General features: G+C 33.9%; 1 protein-coding gene across 3 annotated transcripts in view; it reads right to left on the reverse strand.

Moving 5' to 3' along the window:
- Positions 1 to 21352, reverse strand: part of LOC131042878 (filament-like plant protein 1) — a 161144-nt gene that overhangs the window by 61224 nt on the left and 78568 nt on the right. For all 3 annotated transcript variants that reach the window (XM_057976207.2, XM_057976208.2, XM_057976209.2), the window contains exons 10-11: positions 18315 to 18381; positions 1003 to 1068 (exon numbers count right to left, since the gene is read on the reverse strand). In XM_057976207.2, the coding sequence (XP_057832190.1) occupies positions 1003 to 1068; positions 18315 to 18381 (133 nt within the window). The remainder of the gene's footprint in view (positions 1 to 1002; positions 1069 to 18314; positions 18382 to 21352) is intronic.

Raw genomic sequence — 21352 nt, forward strand, 5'->3', positions numbered from 1 at the left:
ATGAAATTTGAGACCTTGAGGGCGAATTTTCGCATGAAGGAAGCTACATACAAAAAACAGCATTGCCAATTAGGATATTGTTATCTCAAAATCACAATACTGTAATGCACCAAATATCATTATCAAGGTTTGAGCGACAAGATCTAGGGAGAAATCAAGGTATATATGAAGTTCAAAGAAGTGGTGACCCAATCCATTCCTAAACTAACTTAATCCACACCAAAAGTGGTCAAGGCTCAACATATTGTGAGCCGGGAGCTTTTAGAACAAGGCACATAAGTTAGCAAGAAGAAAGTATTCGATTAGGTACACAAACACTAGATAGCTGAAGCCTTTGATTTTTTTTAGCCATATTCGGTAAAGTGTGGGAGCAACATTGCATCATGTCACAAAGGAACTTGAACACCTATTGATGAAAGCCTATATAAAAGTAGCCCACATTAATAGATGGCATAGCCCTCCCATGGGTGCACACAATGCCATAGATACCATATAGCTAGGAACATGTATTCGTTGTAGAAAACCACTTACAAAAAATTTATTGTTTCACAACGATCTATTCCTACCTACAACCTTTATAAATTCCTATAGAATTAGACAATTTTCAATTTTGTCAGTCAATTGAGAAAGTAAAGATATATTTTTAAACTTTATGTTGGCTGTCAAATGATCTTTGAGCCATATTGGTCCTTTTAATATAACTAATTGCATATTTTAATACATTGACTAAATTGACACCATGATTTGCCTTATGCAATGGACAACTTTCTTTATATATAATGTTACATGCATGTATGATTTTCTCATGTTTTAATGGAATAAAATGCTGTCTGGATTAGTTTTGTTCCTTCTCATTCAAGTGAAGTATTTCACATTAAGAGTATGACAATGCAATGAAAAGATTAGATTGCTTTGATGGGATGATATAATAGAAAATGCAAAAAATGTAAAATTTGGAAGATAAGATTCCAATATCATGATATTAAAAGCTGCACAACTCACTTTTTTCAATTCTTCCTCCAGCTCAACCCTTCTTTTATCAAGCGTTTCAATCTCGGCTGACAATTCCTAAGAAAAAGAAATAACATATGAATACTGAAAGAACATAAAGGGGAAAAATGTAGAATATCTAAAAGTCATAATTTACTTAATTCAGAAAACCTTCAACTTGAAAAGGAAACTTTGAAAAAATAGATTGCATTCATACAACTTGTGCCTCTTTTTTGTTCTAAGTAGCAAAGTTCACAAAGAATTTTGAGTTGAAGTCAAGCAGAATAATTCTGCAGCCTATTGTCACAATAATAATTGAGAAGAGTTCATATAACTTATATTGCAATTTCAACCCCATATAATAATTGTAGCTTCAAACAGAGAAAGACATTGATTACATTGTGGGTACAAAAGAACATGTGCAAGGTTGTAATGATCTTAACAAATTTCCCTAACAGAAGAGTACAAAGCCAACAACAAAATCATGATATGCAACATTTCAAACGAAAAAAATATGATTTAACTTTGTCTAATTTTGACGAAAATTTGTAACCCTTTTTGACTTCCAAGTGACAGAAATCTAGAGCCAATCAATGCATGTGAAGCATATCACTAGAGTAGTATATGAGAAACAATGATTCATCATGTTCATCTGCCCACCTTTTGATCACTGAGTTCCATGAATGAATGGGGTGAGACCACACAGTAAGTCAGTTAGCACTAATATTAAACCAAAACTATTGCTAGTGGCAGGCCACACAGCAAGCAAGAGCAAAATATGAAAAGATATTGACCTAACGGCAATGCCTTCCAAGTTTCACAATATATCAATATCAATTTCAAGATTGAAAATCAAACTTCTTTGCCAATGCTGAAATGAGCAAAACTGGAAATTATTGACACAATACAGCAGCAAGGAAACCCATAAATAATTTCTAATACCCTTTAGCTGCAGCTTCTGAATATTGGCATAATTTAATAGCAAGTACCTTAACATAAATGATCAGCAAGTGCGACTGATATCTTTTATAAGTTGCAGTGATGCTATATTTAATATTGTAGCAACTAAGTTACCAAATATCATTCCCTAAGGTTCAGCAGGCTAAAGCTTAACATCTCCAACACTGTACGACACAGAGCAATAGTGGCGACAGAAATAAAAATGATTTTGAATGACTAACAGGAGCAGCCACGCCACCTTTTGTCACTACATGGTAGTCCCTGTTTTGTATGGCATCTCCTTTAATAGGTTGTGGCAAGCTTAATAATATACAGTGGCTACAATTTAGAATGCAGAAAAGAATGTGTACTAATCAAGGGCATCCCATGTTTTAGAAAGTAGCTGGGAGTTCTGATTAAATCCGATGGGATGATGTTCATTAACTATATTGGAGATGGTAGGACATCCATTGGCTATACTAGAGATGGCAAGGTGTCCATTAATGTCACACTCATTTACAGCCAAAAAACAAAAGAACTTGAACTAAATTCTTAATTCTTAAGTCTTTTTCAAGAAATTTCAAATTTAAAAAAAAATGTAAAAACATTTCTATTGTCATTTAACAATGATTTTCAATCTGTATTTTGTTGTCGATTCCAGGAATAAATCAATGCTTGCACTTGCTATGATACAAATATTACTAAAAAAAGTTGATTGGATCTATAGGTTTTCAATGTCTATTTACTCAGCATTGCATTATAGTAAGCAATTATATGACATAATGTAACAAATGAGAAAGTCATTCAATGTTTGATCATGGGATATGGATCAAGTAAATACTTTTACTAAAAATAAATTTCAGCTTCTTTTAGTTCAAATATTAATTTTTTATATAGTGTTTTAGTTGCCATTCCTAGTTGTCCCAAAAATCCACTCTAAGAATTGCCCTCGCCAAATACACATCAACTCGTTCCCAAAACTAAGAGAAATACTGAACGAAGTTGTGCAATAGTTTGTATCCATTTAAAAAAAAAAAAGAAAACCTGGATCTTAAAATTAAAACTTTAAAAGCGACATCAATGAAACCTTCACATCACGCATTTTCACAGTCCATGTCACATTTCTCATCCTTTCACGCTTCCATCCACACCCACTCTCAAGAAAATCTACCTTCATCCTTCATCCAAGTTGGCTGTTATTTCTTTTCCTATTTTTTAAAGTCTCTCATCTTTTTCCTATGACATGTCCATCAACAAACATTCATACTCCTTGTAACATCCCCTTTTTCGAACTAAAACAATTTAGAGGACCTGAAGCCTATTTTTATTCCCCATAAGCTAAAGGGGGGATTTAACAAGGGAATAATATAATAATACTTTATTAAGTTATCCAAACATGTACTAAATAATTGAATTCTGTAAATAAAAACTAAAAGTCAGTCCGAAAACCCTAGGTGATGATATTGCTTAAATATCTGAATTCTCTAAATAAAATCTTATGTGAAAACAAAACCTTCGAAAAAATATCAAGGTGTTCTGCTGATATCAGGCTCCCATACACTGATAACAAAATACTTCGAATGTTCACTGAAATTCTAATAAGAATCTGCTATTTTTTTCTAGAATAGAAGAGGAATAATGCTGATAAACACCTTCGAAAAAAGAGATAGGACATTCCCTACTGAAATGCAAAGAAAGAGGAATTATGATGAAATTGCTGCTGATAGAAATTTTCTGCTACTGGAATGAAGTCACTGCTCTACAGATTCGATGAAGGTTACACCCACTCTGCTGCCACTAGCTGCTCTGCTGTGAATTAATAAAGATCAGTAGCCTTGTTTAAACACAGAACTTGTTCTATTGCACTATTATTCTAGTTATATAATCTTCTTTCTCTTTCAAATTTACTATTCTAAATTCCCCTCCTTTGAATGCTAAAACATCTATAGATAGCAAATGGATTCTTGTTTAAAAAGACATTTTCTATGGATGGGTGCAACATTGTAAAAAGAACTTGCAGCCACTTCTAAATCTGGTTGGCCTCTTTGATATGATATGCTGATTATAGATGTTTTACAAATACCAGTCATCCACCATTGGTTGGTCTGCATCTATGAGTGTTTTAACAAATACCAGTCAGCCACCATTTGTTGGTCGGCATCTATGAGTGAATTCAATACTTTTTAAATAAAAATGCGATCTACCTCCGGGCACATGCTTATACATAAAATTGCATGTTTTTAAAAATCAGAATTCAGGTTTACACGTATAGGTGCACACCTGAAAGTGTCTTTGTAGAGTTTAATTCTATTCACTGAGGCATGCACTTGTGTGTTAGTATAGTATGTTCTCCAAAACAATAAATTCCTTCATTAAATAGCACGTGCCTCATAATGGTGCAGACAAATTTTGAAACTCAAACCATTTCGTCCTACTTGTAGGCACACCTCTCTGTGATGTCCTTCTAAGTTTGAAATTTAAAGATCTACTTCCTTTGCACTGACACACCCAATATATGTTTTGCAAACTTTGATCATGAGACATTCATTCTTCTCTGATGTCATCCCTTGAAGACTACCAGTTCAACATTAACTTTTATACTCTTTGACAGCATACACCATCCTAATGAAAACTTTTTGAATATCAACAAAAACATGCTCCTACATAATGGTTGGGTGTGGCCTATAATGCACAGTCAGTACCCACTGTATCACATATGATATGACAAGGTCTTTGCTAATTTTTAGAACTTGAAACTCCTTTGTATATGGAAAAACATGGCATGCAGATTTCTGCCCCAAACCTTCCACCTATTTCTTCACTCTATGGTGAACTTATTGCTATAGAATCAGAATGACAATCTTAATGCCTTCATAAATGCCTGTTGTTTTTCCATGGTTTGAGATCATTATTCACACCAACAAATGCCCTTGAAAGTTCTTGTGATTGCTCCCCCTAAGATATGACAAAAACAACATAGACCAATGGAACGAGTCTGAAACACACATGCTGAATAGGAAAACAAGATTTCAAATGTAAATTTTGCACAATACAAAACAAATTCATATGGGTACATATGAAATCTTGCACAATACAAGATTTTCTCTTGGGCTATTCATTAACTTTATTAGGGTTGTCCTTTCTTGGACCATTAGATTTGGATGGAAATTTTATTAAATGAAACTGGGATCCAGATGATGAAATGTATATGACACAACCACCTGGATATGCAAATGATTCAAGTTTTCATTTGCAAACACAAAAGATACAGAACAAATGCCTAAGGTACAGTATGACAAAATTTTACATGGATATAAACAGATAGCTAGGGCATGGTATTATAAATTTCATAAATATTTTTTCATCATGAATTTAAAAGATGCGTTAGTGATCTAAATTGCATCACCAACAACAGGGTGTGCTGGCTGATTCATCCTGCATAGACAATTTAACTTCAATTGTCCTGCACAATATTGTTACAAACAACAAAGCATGCATAATACCATAGCTATCATTTAATTTAAGTTATTCTACAAATAGTAATAATGGAGCAAACTAATCCTACTCTAGTACAACATAAATAAGAAATAATTCAATATAAATACTACCTAATGCCATTGAATTAAAGATCAAACATTAAGGCCCGTTAAGGGGCATGGCTGGGTTAATTCAGCATCCTCTGAGACCATTGACGTCGCCTGAGAAAAACCTATGGAGGGATGGTGGAAGATTAACTTCGATGGAGCCTCGAAAGGAAACCCTGGTCCGTCAGGGGTGGGGTTCATTGCAAGGGATTGGAATGGCAATATTTTGGCTTTGGGAGCGAAGAAATTGGAGAATGGGACAAACAATGCTGCTGAAGCATCAGCAGCTTTAGCAGCAATAAGATTTGCTAAGGTGTAGGGACTACCGAAGATACACTTAGAGGGGGATTCCCTAATCATAACTCAAGCAATTATGAAGGGAAAAATTGAAGCTTTGCATCTTCAGAACACAAATTCTACTATAGTAGAAATCTTGGCAACTTTCGAAGACTTCCGAATTAGCCACGTCAAAAGAATGGGGAATGTGGAAGCGGATAAACTTTCTAAATGGGCAGTATCGTTTGAGAAAATTGGTGAAACTAAGGTAGAAGATTTTAGATTTATTCCTTTGGAAGAGTAATTTAAAGTGGTTTCAGCAGATACGTAGCATTAAAGATCCTGCAATGATGGAGTTTCATTGAAATGCATGTAAAATCCTGATAATAGATCTTGAAAGGATGGTGGAGCAGTGATCGTGTAATGCATTTATGGTTGATGTTTATTTGGAATGTGGTGGTAACTCATTGCGGAGTTATATTTTTTGATCTTTTGTTTGATTCTTGGTGATGTTAACTGCACGAAACAGGTTTGGAGAAAGGTGGTGTCACTGTTGAAACAGAGAGTCACGGAGGCAAATTTTACTTTGAAGACAGAGAAGCAACTTTGTCCCTTCCTTAGTTATGTATCAGAAAGGAGGTTGAAGAGGGTGTTTTTGTTTAAGGATGACAGACTGGTGAAGTGCTTACAACTGATTTTGGGAAATTCATTCGGTGATTTGAAACACAGATACCGAACTAACATGGATGTGTACTCCCTAATAATGGCCTGGGGCTAGAACTCGGAGAATTCAATGGAGCCGGTAAAGCGGGTTATGGAGGCGATAGTCCCTAAGGAATTCCTTTTGGGAATGGACTCGATCTTTGAATGGGCAATTCCTGGAGCTGGGTTCGATGTGAGAGAGGGAATTGAAAATATGCATCATGAGGTTTTTGAAAGGTGCATTCCATTTGTTAGGTGGCCTAAGGGACACTACAAGGCGCGTTGTAGAGGGGAGGCGAGAAGGGCCTGGGAAGCTTTGAAAGTCTTTGTGCAGTTGATGGAAGCGTAGGCAGCCCCAAACCAAGCCAAAGAGGAGGCGGGGCTTGTGGAGCACAGAGCATTGCAGCCAAGGAAGAGGAAGGCGGATGAGGATCGAGCCTTAGCAGTAATTCCAGGTAGTTCAAGTTGAATTTTTTAATGCTTTGATGTTTTTTTGTTTGAGTGCTAGGGTGGGGTTAATCCATGTACGCTCTAACGCATGTAGTGGATAGACAGCGGGTAGGCTTTACAATTTTCCTTGTCAAATCTGATCTGTAACTGTTTCGTTGAGCGAATTTTTTGAGCTCGAATTGACTATGTAACGGTTGGTGGTCTGGTTGGGTGGTTTTTTGTATGGGTGGTTTATTTTGGTGGCTTGTTGATAGACTTTCTCATGCAAGATGTAAACTTTAATCTTAATAATAAATACTCTTCTTACCGACCAAAGAAAAAAGATCAAACATTAAAACAAGGTTTGATAATGAAATGAAAAGGAAGCATGAATACACACCAAATCTACAAACCTTTGAGTTTCATTTTATTCATCATGTCAAAATGCCCAAATACATGCAACCATGAAAGCTCATTTCACTGGTGCAACTCTTATTTTCTTGTTATCCCATAAAAACCTATTCTCCTAAATTCCTAATTAATACTACAGCCCTCATTTTTTTAACTTTTTTAATTCCAGATCATAAGTTTTCAATTCTATGCAACCAAATTACCATTTTTTATTCACTTTTTGCCATTTTCCTTGTTTACAGAATGTACAAGAGATTCCCAGCTCCACGGGAATATTTATTCTCTCCACACTATCCCTCTAAGCCCTATTCTCCTAATGTCTCTAATGTCCCATTGATATTATAATTTGAATATTATTCAATCTACCAATTTCATAAAACATATTACCTTTTTGCATACACGTGTTTCCTTTTTCTCCTTTACACCATGTCTATGCCAAAAAAATTCCTGTTCCATGGGAATATTCCTTTCAAGGTTACACATCTTCCTTCTAGAACATCTCATACATCTTTAAATACACCAAATATCTCCTTCAGTCCTTTGCATAGTGCTTTCAAATGTTTCATTTTAAGAACAAGAAGTCTCAAACAATTAATATAAATGTGACCTCATGCTCACATTCATATTAACATAAAAAAATCATTTCCGCAAAATAGATGATAACGTATCATTTTGTGTCATGTCCCCATCTTTAACCCAATAGTCAGATTAACAAATGTACATAGTACTAATAGTTAGCTGTATATTTATAACAATTGTAGCATAGAGACATTGTGGAAAATCGTCTTATTTCATAAGACTTCATGATCTACGTATCAAGCCTCCAAGTGAAATATAGAGAATAAGATAAGTGGTGAAGACAAAGAATTGATATCCACCCATTCCCATGATCAAGGAATGAAGACTTGAGAACATACTGAATCGGTGACCATAATACTGATGTCACACAAGTACTCATGAAGGTCTCATAGGCAAAACCTTATTGGCATAACAATGAAGACTTATCATACCTAAAGGTAATTCCTATTGGCTACATCCCATCGATTAAGGCATTAGCAAACACTTAGTTAGTGGCAGACCAGATCTGATGTGTAAGGCCCTCCCAAACCAAGCTTTGATTAACTTAGTTGACCATGTTTGACCCTACCAATAAATGCTATAATTCAATAGGATGGGCTATGTTAGACAGATAGATTGGTGAGAAAAGTAATTGAACCAGGTTACGAAATCATTTCACCTTGAGATGTACATTTTTATGCATTATGGATTTAGAACTTATAAGATTCCATGATTTGGATAACATTGATGTATGTTGATGCTCCATTTATATGCGTTATGATATAGAACTCTATATGATTCCAGAATAGGATAAATTTGAGATGATATATGTCATTATTGGATTTGCAGGACTTCACTATGATGATAGAAATAGGATGTATGTTTTATGTATGGATTAAAATTATGAGGATTATGAGGATTGCTTATGTGGATTTATTTGGATGTAAGATGTATTGATTTGTTTAAATGTATATTGTATGTAGAGTGTTTGATGTGTATTCTTATTCATGTGTTTTATATTATAGGAGGTTATTTGGAATTACTAATGTGTAATTGAGATGCGCAGGAAAATTATCCATGTGACCATGGAAACATTATGTGGAACCAAACCTAGACATATATACATTCGTAAAACCAGGGTTTGTCTATTTGGAGAGACAACACCCCGTTTGTATCGTATTTTATTTGTGAAAGTGAAAGTGGCATGTGTGTTAAATTGAATTTATTAAATTGTGTAAATCCAACAAGAGACAAAATTTCATGTGTAATTTTGTAAAAGTATTTTTATTGTGTCACTTGACACGTGTTGATTTATGTCTTGATTTTTGAATTGTCTCTTGGAGGGAGTTGTTTTAACCATAGCTTTTTCAAATAATTTAATGTGGTTCTATATTTTCCTTGGGTAGAGAATCTTTGGGGTGGTCAACTTAGGTTTGACCCGAAAGTTAACTTCACATGGGTTTAAAAGGGGTTAGGGGTAGTTTAAAGGTGTTTCCTAAAGCCCATAAGGTATACCTAAGGGTTAAGAATATTTTTAGGCATATAACAACTCCCATGTGACTGTTTAGTCATCCCAAAAAGTGAGTTTTCTAAGATGTGCGAAAATTGAATTTAGAAGGCATCATCTAGGTTAGTTAACTTTCCTTTTTTGATGAGAGATCCCTTTCGATCTTTTTCTAACTTTTTCCTTTTTGAATTTTAGAAACTTGAGAGAACTCTCACTGAGGTCTTCTTAGGTAAGAATGAGAGATTTTGTGGGTAATCACCCACACTCCATTTTTGGAGACAATGCAATTTTGAAAAGAAAAGATTTGGTATAGGAATTGGGCTAAGTGTAGAGAAACAAGGATTGTAGAATTGGGCTGCTCATCCTCAACTAGATCTAGCATACCTTTGGGCAGTCTGAAGGTTGCTTTAACTTCTCTTTGTATTGTTTTCATGTTGCATGTTATGTTGAAAAGATTTGCTTGTAAGAAAAGGCTAGTTTCTTGCATTTTCTTTTGGAGAATTATTACACGTTATGTCTTTTATTTCTTGTATGCTTTCTATGTTTTGGGAGTAACCAAGACCTCCTACTCTTGGGAGAGAGGATGGTCTTGTGGGTCGTAGAAGTTTGACAGCCCTCGAGTGAGAGGCTCTCGTTATGAGAGTGATCTCAAGGGATATTTATGTGACCTTTGCTGCATGGCTTGTTTATGCATTTGGGGGTCATAAGGAGGGAAATAAGGCATGAATGCTTTGGAGGGCCATAAGGATGTGGGGTTATTATACTTATGATATATCTTTGTTTGCCATGAGGTGGCTTTGTGTTTTACCATACTTGCAATCTCCTCAGGGTATTTGGTCCACTACCACCCGTGTAAAATCATCACATTGTGTGGTGCAGTGTAGCCTTGGTTGGGAATATGTTGTTCTGATTGTTTTCCCCTACTTGTTGTGTTTGCATGTGTGTAACCTGTCTAGGGCTTGGTTCTCCAAGCTCGGGGGTGGCTTCTAGTAAGCCTAGGCTGGGAGGTGAGCACTCCATGGTCATAACCCTTTTGATTTATTTGCAGGTTGTTGAAAGAAAAGAAAAAAGACAAGTGGAGTTGCTGGATTTATTTGTTTGCAGAAAAAGATATTGGAAAATGGAATATTTATGTTTTAAGTTGCAGCAATGTAAAGGGAAACTATGTTGTATCTATTTTCAAAAGGAAATGTATCTATTATTTTTAAGGTCCTCATTTAATAGAAATGAGAGGTCCATTTGTAAAAGTTGACTATAATGTATTTTAAATACACCTTAAAGAAATACATTGTTTTATTAAGTATTATTTGGTTGCAAAATGAATTATTTATGTGAAGAATTACGTTTTGTATTGTTCTTGAAGTTTTAACAATTGCATGCACGTTACTTGAAACAAATGTTCAAGTTTATTTCCCTATGCATATCTCTAAGTTTTATTTCAATGTTTTCTAGTCTAAAAATAGTTGATGTATAAATTTATTGAATTCTGTCATTTTATTAATTTGCAGAAAATAAAACCTAGAGTTAAATAGTCTATTTAATTGAAATAATATCCTATTTATATAGTTGCTGTTTAATTTTTATGGAATTTTGTCAATCATTTCATTGCAGAAAATAAATCTAAAATCAAATAGTTTATCTCTGTTTTATGATATTGGATTTCAAAAAGAAAAAATACATTGATTTAAATCAGCATATTTAAATCAATATGTTTTAAAAAAAAAAAAGGATTTTTGTTTTATCAAAAAAAAAAAATATGATATCTGTATTTTTGCATAACAGAGTTAGCCTGGGTATCAAAAACATCTAATATATATATATATATATATATATATATATATATATATATATATATATATATTATACACCTATTTTTAACATACATTTATATATGTAATATATATATAAATATATATTTATATATATATATATATAAATATATATTTATATATATATATATATAAATATATATTTATATATATATATATATAAATATATATTTATATATATATAAATATATATTTATATATATATATATATAAATATATATTTATATATATATTAATTAATTTTTTTAAAAAAGGTTTAACATGAAATAAAATTGTTTTAAAAAAAAAAAAATATCATAAAAAAACCTTGGTAAGGGCTCGCCCGCCCCCCCCCCCCCCGCACAGTGGGCGGCGACCCCCCAGTGGCGGCCGCAGCAGCCACGGTGGGAGGCTTCGGCCCCCTCTGTGGGCGGTGGTGCTGCCGAGCTGCGGGCGCATCCCATAGCGGCGGCCCAAAAAAAAAAAATAAGGATTTTTGTTTTATCAAAAAAAAAAAATATGATATCTGTATTTTTGCATAACAGAGTTAGCCTGGATATCAAAAACATCTAATATAAATTAACATGCATTTATATATGTAATATATATATATATATATATATAAATATATATATTTATATATAAAATATATATAAATATATATTAATTAATTTTTAAAAAAAAGGTTTAACATGAAATAAAATTGTTTTTTTTTAAAAAAATATCATAAAAAACCCTTGGTAAGGGCCCCCCCCCACAGTGGGCGGCGACCCCCCAGCAGCGGCCGCAACAGCCACTGTGGGCCGCAACCCACAGTGGGAGGCTTCGACCCCCTCTGTGGACGGCGTTGCCGGGCTGCGGGCCGCGTCCCACAACGGCGGCCGCGACCCCAAGCTCGGCAGTGGTCGTCCCTGCGGGGAGCCCCCCCCCGGCCTCCGCCTCTCGCCCTCCTCCTTTCACATTCGTTCGGCCCCCCTGCAACAAGGAAAAGATTCGAAACCCTAACCTAGTTTGGGTTAGGGTGTTCGAAAAATAATAGAAGTAATTAAAGTATGAAATAAAAAATACAAGAAAGGGGCATTATTATAATCTTTTAAATTAGGGTTTTCATGGTTATTTATTAATAATGTGAAAACATATTTATGTATATATATGTATATATATATATATATATAGAGAGAGAGAGAGAGAGAGAGTTTAAAATATAAAAGATTAGGGCAAGTTGAAGATTAAATATTTTATTAGGTGATTATAATATATATGTTTTAATAAACATATGGGTATAATTAAAAGGAGGTTTCAATTTAAAATACTTATGAAGTTTAATCTTTTAGAAATTTCATAACAAATGGGATAAGTTATTTTGGCTATGGGGAAATATTTTTAGTCCACCTAAATATAGGTATTTGATGAGATTAAACTTTATAGGAAAATATTCATTATGAATTTAATTGACCCTATAGTCGATTTAGACTAAACACATTCTAATTAAATGATAAAATAAAATATAGACATTAATGAATCTAAGTACTAGGACTAATTTAATTAGTCCCTAAAAGTAATTAATGTTTATTGGTGAGTAATATTATCTTTGTCAATTAATTTAGAGAATCTTGGTTAAATTAATTTATAGATTAATGATTGATGAGATAATAAATAATCATTTTAGTATTTTGCATTTAAGTTAAATATTATTTTCGCTTACTTGAGTTAGAGGTTAAAGTTAACTCAAACATAGTTAAGACAAAACTTGATAGGTGCGTCTCGTATTAGCAACATTTAATGTTATTAAGTTGTGATTTAAAAACAAATTTATCCCGTTCGTGCCCAAAAGTTTGGGCATGACATGATGCATGTCAGATCTATCTGCCTTTGCAACAATTAATTAATAATACATGCATTAAAAGAGAGCACCGCTCTTATTACCACAAGCAGCAATCAAGATAGAATTAATAATGAAGTTTTTATGAACAGCGATTACGATGGGAGACCAATTGCTACAATGTGTATATTCAACAAAGACAATTACATGAAGGGGCAGGGATTGTTATGCTAATCACATATTAGCAACAGTTATGAAAAGGCATCCTGTGACAGCGATTCACAAAAAAAAAATTGTATTTATCAAGGAACGTCAACTTTTAGGGGGTTGTGTGGGTTGAAAAGACACAAATTTTCTATCGATGTGAGGACTATAAAATAGGTTAGGATGGGAAAAGTAAAGGCATCGAAGGGATTGAGACTGATAATTATGAGATATTAATACTCAGCAAGATCGATCAGATGAAATCAGAACTGTTATTAAGTTACAGGCAGTAACATCCTTGTCTTGGCAGTATGCATGGAGATGTTTCTATGCAGAATTCAATAATAGTATTAGTATAGATTATTAAAATAATATTAATATCTATTCTATAATGGCCATCTTCTATTCTTAGTGGTCATCTTAGTTGTCGACTTATTTAGCTATTTAGCTTTTTAGTCAACTTATTTAGTTTGTTTAGTCTTTTTAAGTGTAACTATTGCTTCTTTATTAAAGACGCATAGTTAGCTTTTTATTATTTAACTTTTTAAGCTTTATCTAGTGTTTTAAGCTTTTAAGCTTTTTAGTTGTTCACTTAAACGATTTGTTCTTTTTATAAAACATCGTCTTGTAAACTCATTATATACAGTTGTTTATCGTTGAATAAATTATCTGATTATTTTGAGCAATCAATTTTTCATGGTATGAAAGCGGGTTTGGCGAATTTTTTAATAAAAAATCCGTAGCCTCTTTACCTGGATATTATTTCCAGAAAAAAAATTATGAAAAAAAAAAATCTAAATTGAAGAGTTTTGGAAAAAAATCTCTCTTTCTAGGCGAAATTTTTTTGAAGGTTTCTTGCTAGGGTTTGTACTTGTTCGAAGATTTTGCAGCGGCGGATTTTTTCTTCTAGGTGGATTTGTCTTGGGCGTTTTTTTTCTTCAAAGAGAAATCGCGTTTTTTTTCTTTAAGGAAAATCGCATTTCTGTTCGGAGGGTTTGCAAGAGTTTTTCGATGCGATTTTTTTTTCAGCCGTTTTCTGAGCCTCCCACAACAGATTTTGTGTCATCTCCTTGCACGTTTTTCTATCATAATTTGGCGACGCGGCAAAAAAGGATATTCGCAATTTTTGTTCAGTCACGTTTCCAGTTCGCACTTTTTTGCGTCGGTCTTCATGCCTGCGTTTTTTTACAGCGCTCAAGTTTATGAAAAATTCGTGTTTTTTTGTGTGTGGCCTAGGGCATTTTTCCCTAGGGTTTTTGCCGCACGATGGTTTTTCGGTTATCTCTGTGTTTTCTTTAGCGGCAACGATTATTAATTTTGTGATCCTTATTCCACATTTTTTTTCCCATGTTTTTCGCAATTTTCACCAGCAGAAACGCCTAGGGTTTTACTATGGAATTTTTTGCTTGCAGACATCTCTACCGCAATATAGGGTTTTTTCCCTATTTTTTTTTATTACTGTTTTTGTTTTCTAAATCTAAATTATTTTCTGCAGATTATTATTTTCAGAAAATTTTCAGGGTTCAAATTTGCAAGAAATTTTAATTTCTGGGTTTTCACATTTTTTTCCTCTATAATTGTTCGTAGGGTTTATAATTTTTCCTTAAAAAATTATCATCTCTAATTCGCAAAATTCGCGTATGATTTTGGTTATCTGGGTTTTACTATTTTTTCCACAAAAATGATGATTTGTAACCTCAGATCTATAAGTTTTCACGATTTTTCCTTCAAAATTGTCTATTGGTTTTTTCGATTTTTTCCTCAAAAATCATTTGTAATATCTATTCTATAATGGTCATCTTCTATTCTTAGTGGTCATCTTAGTTGTCGACTTATTTAGCTATTTAGCTTTTTAGTCGACTTATTTAGTTTGTTTAGTCTTTTAAGTGTAACTATTGCTTCTTTATTAAAGATGTTGGTTTTTAATTATTTAGCTTGTTAAGCTTTATTTAGTGGTTTAAGCTTTTTAAGCTTTATTTAGTGTTTTAAGCTTTTTAGTTGTTCACTTAAACGATTTGTTCTTTTTATAGAACGTCGTCTTGTAAACTCTTTATATACAGTTGTATATCGTTGAATAGATTATCCCATTTTTTTGAGCAATCAATTTTTCAATACTTAATTTCATATGCAGTGGCAGACCAAATCTGACGCATGTCAGAGTTGTCTGGCCTTACAGCCACTAAGTATACTATTAACAATGATTATGTCAGAGTTGTCTGGCATTACAGCCACTAAGTATGCTATTAACGCATGTCAGAGTTGTCTGGCCTTACAGCCATAATAGGTAATTTGCAAATACATAAATAATTGGTAATATGATTTAATTCATTTATTTATTTATGTGTATATATATTCAAATCAGAATAAGGATAATAGATTTATATATGATAATGATGTTAGCAATATTTATAATAGCTTGATATACAAACATATATACTTGCAATAATATCAATAAGATTATATATATATAAAGAACGGATTATAAATATTATGGATATGATTAAAAATAAATCACTTTGATTATTTATATATGTGTGTATGTCTTATCTTGTAATCAATCAAAGGAATGAATGGAGGAAGTAAGTTAGGGAATTGTAGTTTACCAATTCTCCCAAGCTAAGTAGGCCACCCCAAGGGATGGAATTGTCATAGTGGGACGTTCCTGCCTCTTGAGGGCCAAGAGGTGGGTTGTCATAGTGAGACGTTGTGCGCTCTTGGGCTTAGTTGGGTTGAGCTGTTTACAGGCACCCTCTCGAGGCTTCCTACCAAACTAAACTATGATTGGTTATAGGTAGAAAGACATGTTTATCATTCTTTGTAATATATGTTCTATTAATCCATGTATTTATTTGTAAATTCATGAGTTTATTGAATGACTAGATTAAGTCACTCTCATAATTTAAAAAAATGATAAACTATATTGTGGAATTACTAATTTAGGACAAAAATTCACGTAATCCCTAGTTGGGGACATTACATTTTGGTATTTTATACGGATGATCTCATTATTACAGATTCACAATCGTTTCCTCTATTTACTCACTTATTAGCCATCACATGCTTTTAATATGACAAAATCAGGCTTACTTCATTATTTTTTGGGGTTAAACAATATCAATTGGATGGTGGCACTTCCATTTCTGACAAGTACACTTTCGACTTCATTAATAAATTTAGAATGGAAAATTGCAAATGTTTTCACCCTCCCACTTGAATCTAGTGCTAGATTAAGTGTTTATTATGGTTGTCAAACACAAAGAAACGGGACTCGGACCCAACTCGGACTCGGCAAGGCAGACTCGGGACTCGGAGTCAAACTCGGCTGGACTCGGGAAAGTGAAAAACTCAAGAAATTTAGAGATTTTTAACGATTTAAAATTTGTTTCATGCACCCTTTATTGAATACACCTTAAAGACACAATAACATCATCAAACTCGACTCATTTGATTACATACACAAGTATACATCAATCACATAAGCATAAACGCAAATTGTAGGTAAGGAAATAACAAACATAGTTTTATAAATATTGTCAAATGTATACAATATTACAAAACTCATGGAATCAAAAATCCATGTTATCATATGATCATCATCAAATGTTCCATACAAATACCAAAGGTAAATACAACTACAAGCCTATGGCTCAGAGGAGCCTGCACCCTCCGGCCTCGGCCCCGGCCCCCTGCGAAGCCATCTAAGGTAGGTCCTGGATGATTCACCAGCCATAGCCGCTCCCTGTGACACCATGCCATGCTCACCAACATCAGGAACATTTGTGTCACTATCTACCTCTGAATCTCCTGTCTCTGCTCGTGCTCTCCACTCCTCCTCTGCCATGGCTACAGTCTCAGCCTCTATATCTACCCGGTCGATCCAATCAGTGTCAGACTCGGAGGTTAAATTTTCCCTACTTCTATAGACGCAGTTTCCCCCCATATTTTTCAACGGGGGTTTGGGGGCAGCGCCCCCAAGGTGGGGTCAAGGGGCATCGCCCCTTGTGGGGTCAAGGGGCAGCAAGTATTATTTTTCTATTGGCTGACATGTTGTAACCCTATTTTTTCTCATTCTCAGGCGGGGGTTGTAGTGAACAAAGACGAGATTATTCATTTTTTTTTAAATTTAAAAAATGTATTTTTTGGGCCTTTTTTGGGCCTTGCCGCCGACCGAGTCCAAGGCACAAGACTCGCCGAGTTTGTGCCAAACTAGCCAACTCGGCGAGTCTAGCGAGTTTGCCCCCTAGACTTGGACGAGCCCGAGTCCGAGCTCGCCAAACTCGGGGGGCATGAATCGTACTCGGACTCGCCGAGTTTGGCGATTTTCCGATCTTTGGTCAAACATGTATCACCACCTGATACTTGATCATTTACGGTTCTCAGTTTATGCAGGAACCTTAAAACCTATTTTTCCTCATCAATGTTAAAGCTAAGGTCATTACAGCTCTCTAATGAAGAAATTGGTGTCATAGCCAGCTTTTGTGTTTTAACTTTTCTATTTATGGATGAGAAATTACAGTATAATACCCTTCCCCTTTTAAATTGTTCCTTTCCCACAATCACATCTGCATATATTTAAATGTGAATGAATGCCATGTCACATTTATCCTCTAAGGGCTTATCACTGTCATCTCATTCATACATCTTAATTTGCAACTGGCAGGTACAAATAATTAACTTCTTGTCAAGGTTTTTTGAGCTTCCGATACAATATAGGATATGTACATTCACACAGTACACATTGTAACCTATAGCCAAAATCACTTAGGCCATAAATTTCATGTTTATGGCAGAAAATCAAGCATAACTTATTACCATTGCATCTCTCTGAATGATTTTCAGTCACTTTCTACTTTTCATCCCACTCAAATTCACATGAGAGAACTTAAAGAATACTAATCATACAAGTTAGAATTTTTTATTTATCAAAGTAGAATGGAATAGATATTATGAGTTCCAATTACCTGATGATGGAAAAAAAACCTACTGAAAATAAGAAAACATCAAATGAAACAAAATATACAATAGATATATTTCAAAGTTGCAATCCAAATTTAAAAAACAAAATTAGGAATTTATAAGGACACCTTCTCTACTTCTGTCACTTCATTAGCCTTAGCCACACGGTAATTTAGTGCTTCCTCCTTTTGGTGCCTGCAAAAGGATAAATTGAACTGGATCATATATTTTGTGAGTGATTGTTGTCAAAATGAAGACAACATACTCTAAAAAAATTAACATGAAAGAGAAAATGTGTTCTTGTAACACGGAACTACACAAAGCAGCTAGTCTACACAAACCTCAGTATGCAGGCATCAGATAACACTCCAGAATGAGCTTCAAAAAATTTCCACAAGAAAGGAAAAAAATACATGTTTTATAGTTCTGAAACAAAACTTTTGATCTCTCCAAGAAAGAAGAAAATCTAGAATTGAGATATTTCAAACAATTGTGCTGCATCTCCCAAAACTAAACTGAACGTACAGTGTTCACCACTGATTTATCACTCGTAAATCTCACAAAGAGTAAGGCAATAGAAGATGAAATGAATTTAAGAAAAATCATTTGGCTAATAATTGTGTGAAACACATTTCAGATTGAGACCAAATGAAAAATCATCCTTGGCATCTAAGTATGGACAAGAAAGTCCAGCATATTCTAAAGCATAAATGTGTAACATTTGTAACCTAGGAGGCCTCAAAAACATCAACATCAGGCTAAGAGTCAATTTTCATTAAGAAAATCACCTTTTAACTCATCCTCTCTTTGTTTTGTAAACAAATATTTATCCTCAAAACAATATCCATTCAATTTAGTATAACCAAAATGTCATGCCCCTGCCTAAACAATAAAAATCCTAATAAAGAAAATTGTCTTTTCAAAAAGACTTCAAAAATTTCTTAATTGATCTCAGGCAAACGATAATGTAGACAACAAGGGGGATGCACCAATCAACTTTACTAATGATTCTCCAATGAGAAGTGACTATTCTCATTAAACTAGTGACAGCAATTATAATTAAAATTAAATGGTAATTAATCTTCAATATGCAGAAGATCCAATAGGCAGCGATTGAGATGCATAAAACAGTGAACCAAAAGCACAATATAAACCATCAATGGAAGACAGAATGGTCAACATATTAATCGGTTATATAACAGCAAATCATGGCAATCAATTATATTATAAACCATCGGTTATATGATAGCAAACCAATTCATATTCTAATCGAAGCATTAAGAGCCATACAGCAATTAACATTAAACGACAAAGTCATTAAAAATAAAGAAAGGATGTGATGTTATGAAAGGGCACCATCTTGAGGTAGAATCTGCATTAATATTAATTAAGGTGTGATTGATGAAGGGTCAAAAGACATGTAGGCAAGGGACAGCCCTTGTGCAAACTGTTGCCCATAAGAAAAGACATGCCTCTTCACCCGGTGGGAGTAAATTAATAGCAAGATCAATCTCCAAGAGAAGGCACATAACATCAGCAAGTAATCATCATCAAACAATAAGAGATCTTCAAATACATCAGCAGGAATCATAAATTCACAAGAAGCAGATTCGACCTCCAGCATCAAATAACAACAGAACTTTTCCCATTCACGGCAGACCAATCTGTGTAATAATATTACTGTGGTATGCAGAAATAGATACATTGCTTATCTATAAACTTTCATCAATTATATATATGAATATATAAAAGATAATGATATCAATGGTAGGCAGATTTGATTGTCTAATCTAAGCATCTATGCATTTAATGATAATATTATAATTATCCATCATGTAGGGTAAGGAAGGAAGGAATCGGCAATTAGGGAGAACAGCATAGGGCACTCTGCTACAGTGGCCAGTAGGGAGATAACGTCAATGGGAACCCTATTGTAATTTCCCTTCGAACCACTACGTTGAGAGACTGTTAATAAACATAAGGATCCCGAACCATGGATGTGTGGTGGAGGACTGCATGGAGGGAGAACAGCTGTCTTAGGGCACCCCACCCTGCATCCTTACTCCATATCTTCTATGACTGAGATTCACATACAAATCAAACTTGCTGTGTAATGATAAATATAGAATTTCCTTAGCCTAATCATAGATTTATTCACGAATGATGTCTGCAATATTACCTAACCATAATGTTTAAATATATATATATATATATATATATATATCTGTCTGTCTGTGTGTGTTGTTCATCATGTGATTGCAGAATTAAAAAACCCAGGATCGCATTATTAAAGAGATATTTATTTGGTAAAATGTAACCATAACCCTATTTTGTTGCAATTGTGATTTTAGGGCAAATTCTAGGGCAAGGTACGAAGGGGACATTACACAAAATACTTTACTCCACCTGGCATAACTTCACTAAAGTTTCTCTCAACATTTTTTATATTTAAACTTCGATTTTTGAAAATTTGTTGAGGAAACAGTAAATGCAATGATTATTGTTGTTCAAAGAGACACATTCAACATTCAAAGAAACTTAGTCTGTTTAATTTCAACATACTCTCTTTTAGTGCAAAATTGCATCAGCCTTTTCTTATCTATGAATAACTTAGAGGACATATTTTAAAATGGTGCATCTTGTGCATTTACTTATTTCCTTCTCCCACTTCATAGGCTTTCCACTTTCAATCTTTCCTAGACAGATAAAATAACAAAGATTACCGTAGCCAGCCTAAGTCAATGGAAACTGAAAGATCTAAGCAGAAAAATTAGTACTGACTATAAGCAAAGAAAGTACTAGAGTGGAAGCAAACTATTACTTTAGAATTGCATCCCTGCAGGTCGCTTTTACATCCTTCTAGTTATTGTCTTTCCTTGTAATTGACCTGCTACCTTGAATTTTCATATTTTTTTAAACTTAAACGACCTACAGACTTGAATTTTCATAGTATATTGTAAGTTAATAAACTTTGAAAATTCAAGCCTGCTGGTCATTTTTGATAAATATAAACAATTTACAAGCTTGAATTTTCGTAGTTCATTATAATTTGAATAAATCCTTTCTATGCTGAAAATGTTGATTCAAAGATCAATAGAATGTTAGTTGTGGAAATTATATGAATTTTTAAATTTCACTTATATTACATTAATATCATAAATTATAA

This window comes from Cryptomeria japonica, chromosome 1 (assembly GCF_030272615.1).
Source record: "Cryptomeria japonica chromosome 1, Sugi_1.0, whole genome shotgun sequence".
In the NCBI taxonomy this organism is placed as follows: Eukaryota; Viridiplantae; Streptophyta; class Pinopsida; order Cupressales; family Cupressaceae; genus Cryptomeria; species Cryptomeria japonica.